This window comes from Octopus bimaculoides, chromosome 19 (assembly GCF_001194135.2).
Source record: "Octopus bimaculoides isolate UCB-OBI-ISO-001 chromosome 19, ASM119413v2, whole genome shotgun sequence".
NCBI lineage: Eukaryota > Metazoa > Mollusca > Cephalopoda > Octopoda > Octopodidae > Octopus > Octopus bimaculoides.
Window position 1 is genome coordinate 2829586 of NC_068999.1, and position 7455 is coordinate 2837040.

Consider the following 7455-nt stretch of genomic DNA (forward strand, 5'->3'; position numbering starts at 1 on the left):
CCACACTACAACTTCCGCCGCTACTCCACCACCCCCACTAACACGCCACCCTACACTACCACTATCTCTAGTACCATCAACGCCACTACTTCTATAGCCACAGCACCACAACCACCACAACTACCACCACCACCACCACCACTGCTACCGCCATCACCGCCCCCGCTAATATTCAATGATGAAATAATATTCTGCAATATATAACCGTTTGGACATTGGAAATGTTCTTCGATTAGCAGCGACGAAATGGCACTTTGAAACAAATGCACTGAAAGAGAATTGTTGTGGAAAACCTAACCACCATTTTCTTCACACTGTCAACCAGGCTTCTGTCAGCCATTATGGGAAATGCGAATCTGTACTCACCTTTTTGCATTTGACTCTCTTGTTTTCGACACTTAGCTCGGCGGTTCTGGAACCAGACCTGTAAAGATATTCACATTATTACAGTGGGCCTCGTGTAAATAACCCCAACTTTCAGATTTCCAGCTAAACTTAATTTATCTGTTTATTCCAGCACATTGCTGCCTTTATTAAATTAGCTTCAGTTTTTCTTTCAAATTTCTTTGTGTGTCTAATCGAGCCTCGTGGCTGATACCCAGTTGGTCAATTGCATTAGTGGCATCGTTCACGCATCCTGCTGCAGATTGCCAATGTTAACACGACTAATCCCAGATGGGTTGTTGCCAGTGTGAATGTACAGTGTAGTGTGTGAAATTTCAATTTGACGATAGTTGTATAACAGGAGAGGAGATTGTTTGAGTGAGTGCCTGCCGACGTCCGACTCATTATAGGCTTGCAAGGAAATTAAACAACACAAACAACGACGACAACCCCAACAACAACAACAACAACAACAACAACAACAACAACAACAACAACAACAACAACAACAACCAACAGAATTGCGACTGCAACAACAAAAAGATGGATGAACGCACATTTTTGTCGTTTTATGTCGTTTATTTTTTATTCTCTCCATGGACGAATGTTATTTAGGGTAAAGAGAGAAAATATAGTCACAGAAAGATAATAAAGGGACAGTGGAGGACAGAGTAAGAGAGGAAGGGTCTGATGTGGACCCTATAAACTACTGTGGCTGTAAATGAACGTTTAAGGGTCATTCGAATAGTTTTCCTGTAATTCAGTAAAAAGGAAAAAAAAAATCTATCTTACCGCCCCACCCCCAATTACTGTCAGAAAAAATTGTCTCTTCAACTCATCATACAACGTTGAGTTCTAAGATATACAACATTAAGCGAGGTGATGTGGAGGCATGCATACAAGAACGGACATAAATCAGAAGTTTAGCATTTTTAGGGAAGAAGAATGTTGAGTAATTCCTTTTGGATCGTTAAATATGTTGTCTCCTGGGCTGGGGAGTTAACCTGGTGATGTTCATCCATCTCCACGTTATTGACTACGGACAAATTTCAAGTGAGAAGACAAGTGTGACAACAGAACTTGTAATGTAACACCACTCAAATGTGAAGTGTAACAGAAAAGTAACAGACCAACATGTAACACCACTCAATTGTGGAGAGTAACACAAGAGTAACAAACTAATTTATAACACCACTCAAATGTGGAGGGTAACAGAAGAGTAAAAGACTAACTTGTAACACCACTCAAATGTGGAGTGTAACAGAAGAGTAACAGACCAATTTGTAATACCACTCAAATGTGTTTTTGATGTGACAACAACGACTGTTGTAACATGACATGATGTCGTATGTCAAAGAAGTAACTGCGTATGAGATAGTGAGACATGTGTTTGTGGCTACATGTAATAGTGTGACGCAGATGTGACTGTGTACGAGATAGCGTGACATGTAACTGTAGCTATAAATAATTCAGTGCATCAAAGATGTGACTGTAACGTTAATGTAAGTTAGCTATACAATACGGTGTGTCAGAGATGTAGCTGTATGAGACAGTGGACACGTGACTGTAACTTTATAAGATAGTGCGACACAGATGTAACTGTAGGCGTAATAGATGCTGCCATAGGACATGTTTCTCTGATTTAAACTTTAACCGACATAAAGTTTCCGCTGCTTTAAATCACGTTTGAGTTCAAATTTCACCCGAACCTTCCTGTGACAGGAAACTCTAGTCAATAATATGGACTCAAATGTAATACAGTCGACTCCATTGGTCGGTGGTGGTGGTCATGGGTGAGTAAACTTCTCATTTTAATTAAATGCCTAGCTTCATTTCGTATATTGGCTAATTACTAATTTAAACTAGAGAGAGAGGAAGGGTGAGAGAGATGAGGGTAAGAGAGTGAAAGAAAGAGAAAAAAAAATAAGGGAGAGAGAGGGGGGCAGGGGGTGTAAATGTAATCAATTAAAACAATTAAAAAGCCTGTGTGCAAGAATTGTTAATTTCCATTTGAAGTTTAATGTGATCAACACTTTACCTTAAGTGGACGTTTTCGCAGAGTTTTCATTGCAAATTTTGTCACAATTAATTGTTTATTTAATCAATATTTTGCTTTTTAATTTAAACTAATTATTGTTTCATTATATCACCAGAAGACTCTCTCTTTCTCTCACACACACACTCACTCCCTCTTTCATTCCCTCTCACTCCCTCCCTCTCTCATTTCCCCTCTCTCGATCTACATACAACAGTGTCCAGGCTCTTTCTCACCTTCTTCCCTTCTCTCTCTCTCCCCCTCTCTCTCGTCAGCATCTTCAAAACACAGTTTCAATGTTTTACCGATTCGCAAAAAATCATTACAAAACACATTTTTCCTTCTCAAATCAAATGTCTAATTTATTAATGAGTTTAGTTTAAAAAAATTAGCAAGATTTAAGTCATTGTACGACTTTTAAAGTATTTATGCTGATTATTATTATTATTATTATTATTATTATTATTATTATTATTATTATTATTATTATTATTATTATTATTATTATTATTATTATTATTATTATTATTATTATTTTTATTATTATTATTATTATTATTATTATTATTATTATTATTATTATTATTATTATTATTATTATTATTATTATTATTATTATTATTAATTGAATAAGTATCGATTATACAAAAACAGTTCCAATCAATTTTAATGAGAGACCAATCAACTTAATTATTTTGACCATCTTTGAAAATTTGACAGCAATTCCAAGCACGTGAGGAGGGCATTATGTCCAGATGTATAATGTCCACTGGGTACCTCTAATAAATGTAGGTAATGGTCAGATGGTCTGAACCTAATGTCTCTCTTTGTTTGGATTGTGGTCGAATTAAATAGATGTAGCCATTGGTCAGCTAGTCTGTTGTTGGTATTATGGCCATGCAGTTGAAAGGAAACACTGTCCAAATTCTGGCCATTGACTACATCTTTTGACCTTAACTACAACCCAAACAAAAGTAAATAGGACCAGGCTGTCTGACCATTGGCAATAACTTTTTACTTTGGCCATTTCAATTACATTTTCAGATATTGTTTCAACCGGAAGTAATTATTTTTGTAGATTTTTTACAACAGAAAAGACTAACATATACAATTGTCTGATAAACATACACAAACATATACATACATATATGCATAAATACATAAACACAGCTGTTGGGAGAGTTTCCACGTGGTCGTTCGACTTTCGGGAATAGAAACTAAATCCCCGTCAACTCACATCACACCATCTAAAAAACTGACATATAGACTAGTGTATTCCTAGATACATTATGTCTAAAAATAAACAGGGTTAGAATGCCTTCATTATAGATTTGCTCTGTCACAAAAGATCTGGGACTATACAAGAACATATACAGCTATACATAAACTCATACATACATGCGCATACCTAGTCGTACTAATACGCGTGCACACGATGTACAGTGGCAGAGATAGATGTCAGAGGTGTGTAGGGATGGCTCTAGTAAGAGGACAAAGGGTAGGAGGCGTCGAAAGCAGATATGTGAGGGTAATGAGTGATGGCAGATAAGAGAAGTTGTTAATGATAAGGTAATAGCAGTAGGAAGATGTATCTCAGGGAGGCAGAGAAAGAGGTGGTTGGTGGAAAATAAAATGGGAGAGGATGATATTGAGAAAGAGGAAATGGTCTTGAAAGGAAGTGGTCCCAAGGAGAGGGGAGGTAACTGGTAGCATAAATATGGATGAAGGAAGTACATATTCTACTTTCATATGATTATACTCACTGAATAGGTGCGTCGTTAGGAGAGAGGAGGGATGAGTGTTAGGAAGATGAGAGGCGAGGACAGAGTGAGTAAAATGGCAAGGTCCAGTGAGTACATAGTCATAAACATAATGCTTTTGGGACTCCAGTTTCGTCGAGGCGGACGGGTCTTCTCGAGCACAGTGAAGTCATCTCAATCCTTTGTCTTCTCCTCTGAGGTGCAATATCCTGGAGGTCAGACTATCATATAGCACTGCTAGTCATGCTCAAGCATCGTAAACTCAAGACACCCAGCTTTGGTCTGGTGATGGTGGTGACGACAAAGGCTGCTACCCAACAACCACAATCTTCCAACCCGGTTAACATTGACGTAATTTTGCTCTCAAAGTTTGATTCAACATGAACGTATAGCAGCAGACACTTCCGCCAAGCTTTCGTACTGTAGAACTGAACCAGAGACCCCACGATTACGCAACGAACTTCTTAGCCACACGACTATATCTGTTCACACACACACACACACACATACACACACACACACACACACACACACACATGCATACATGCATACACACATGCACATACACACACATACACACATATATGTGCATGCATGCTTGTGTGCGTGTGTGTGAGCGTGCGTGCGTGCATGCGTGTGTGTGTGTGTGTGTGTGTGTGTGTGTGTGTGTGTGTGTGTGTGTGTGTGTGTGTGTGTGAATTTCTGAGTCTATTGTACGAGTGTAGAGGTTATCGCTATTGTTATGTATTTCATAAAATTCCCGAATGGTTGACTGGGAAGTTCCCATTGATAATGAGAAACATCCTTCCACTAGGCCCTCCCCCACCCCCCATAACCGTGCTACATCATCCAATGAACGTGTTTGTTCCTTACTGAACGCCATAATTGAACTGCTTCCAGTTTAAACGCAAAACTCGCTGGAAACGGTAAAACCACTCTCTACAGTCAATAGCTTCATTTTCTTTCTCTTTTTATCTTCTTTCGCTACGAAGAAGAAAAATCGCAAGAATTTAGTGTGTTGCTGTCAAACACAATAGTTTTAATCTGATTGGAGCTCAAATACAGTGGCAGAACGATCACCAAGCGCCTGGACAACAGTTATCCTTCTTTTAAATGAAATTAATGATTTTGATAAGAAAAGCCATCGCGAAATAACTTTATTAAATTAGTTGAAAATAAGGAGACAACTTATATAGATTTAATATCGATAAATAGACGGTGTTGATTTTAAACCAATACAGAAATACGTCTATAATTGAATTTATTAAGTAGAAGAGTGAACCCACATTAAGATATATCACCAGATTACTATATTAGCGTTTCCCCTAGAGACAGGCGAAGCGAAAGAAAGGATCTAGAGAACTGCTGAAATGTGTTGTGAGCAGCGCTCTTACGTACGATCGACCGCCAACATGCCTCAGCCACTCGCAAAGCGTGCTGTAGCTTCCTTTTTGCATTTCTTTAAATCGTCCAATTAACATTCTAATTGCAGAATTATTTGAGGCGATTATTTAATATTTTCCTAACGGAGCATTAATCATGGCTCGCACGAAGTAGCTTTTCTCTTCAGCCGAACGCCTCTTGCAGACTCATGGACGTTGCTAGCTGTCATGGCGGAGAGTGAACGACGGACAGACGATGGGAGGTGCGGGGAGAGTAAGAGTAGAAGGAGAGTAACCGTTGATTGATTGCGCAGTAGTTTTATTCTGACAACATATAATATCAGATATAATTTTTGTGTATGTCGTCAACAGTACATATTTTAATATTAGCAATAAAGTAATGTTGCTGAGCTGTTGTATTTATTTCATTTATTTATTTATTTATTGTGTCATTCTGCGCGGGTTTGGACGAGAGGACAGTCCCGTGAAAGTGTGACAGTGGTGACAAACTCTGTTACATTTTATTAGCTCTGACACCCACTTTCACCGACTGCGTCGTCTGTCATTGGAGTGTCAACGCGTTACCTGTTTCAAACCCTAGTCTTTCTCCCTTTCGGCTTCGTGCCAACTCTGGGACTATCAAACACAAATAAAGCAAGGATATTCTAAAATTCTGCACATTGCCGCGCGAAGTCAAGGCTTGGATGTGACTATGCATGTGTATATATATACGCATGTGTGTATGTACGTACGTACGTACGTACGTACGTACGTATGTATGTATGTATGTATGTATGTACGTATGTATGTATGTATGTATGTATGTATGTATGTATGTATGTATCTATCTTCGCTTTTAATTTACTGAATTCTTCCTTAGAGAAGGATTTGGTTTCTAAGAAACGAAGCTCGATCGTTAAAGTTTGGATAACAAGAACGCTTTTATATATCGAACTTTTGGAAAGTCTTGGATATTTATGAAGTTCGTATTAGCCGCTCTCTTTCTTTGCTCAAAAATCCTAGCTTCTTCAGACGGAGACTTAAGCATTTACTGACACCATTAAGAGTGCCACTGATTATTGGTTTGTTTCTAGAGAAGTTGAACGTTTTGAAGTAGTCGTCCAAAAGTATTCTCTTCATCTGCAGAGTATCTGTCCATTCTCTATGACTACATATTTTTTTCTGTCCAAAAAAACATCAAGTCTGTCATATTCGGCAGAAGTTTTGATGGGAATATCCATTTCAGTTCTCCTTGTCCTGAAAGATATACATCTATTGGCAGCGGAAATACTTTCTATAAATTTATTTGATGGTAATAAATTATCATAACTAAACACATTGATATTAGCTTCTCTAAATATGGCCTTGGATATTGGCCGTATAGGAAGGTAGGATCTTAATAACGTTTTTGATGGAGTAACTGCTGATCCCATGCACAATGTCATTAACAGAAATGTGACACTTTCGGTTGTGCCTTGGTACCTTAAGGGTTTCGCTGTCGCTTTTGTCCACTTGGGATTTAGCAATGACTATCTCTTGTTTTGAATAATAAAGAAAGTGACGGCGAGCTGGCAGAATCGTTAGCGCGCCGGGCGAAATGCTTAGCGGTATTTCGTCTGCCGTTACGTTCTGAGTTCAAATTCCGCCGAGGTCGACTTTGCCTTTCATCCTTTCGGGGTCGATAAATTAAGTACCAGTTACGCACTGGGGTCGATGTAATCGACTTAATCCGTTCGTCTGTTCTTGTTTGTTCCCTCTATGTTTAGCCCCTTGTGGGCAATAACGAAATAGGTATGACGGTCACGAATCGAAGAGAGGTTGAACTTCATGGCAATATTATTGGCATACACACATACACACACACACACACACACATATATATATGCATATATAT

General features: G+C 38.5%; 1 protein-coding gene across 1 annotated transcript in view; it reads right to left on the reverse strand.

Annotated features, from left to right (window-relative positions):
- LOC106882691 (short stature homeobox protein 2) overlaps nt 1-7455 on the reverse strand; it is a 105823-nt gene that overhangs the window by 11560 nt on the left and 86808 nt on the right. The window contains exon 3 of the mRNA XM_052974853.1: nt 367-424. Coding sequence (XP_052830813.1) covers nt 367-424 — 58 coding nt within the window. The remainder of the gene's footprint in view (nt 1-366; nt 425-7455) is intronic.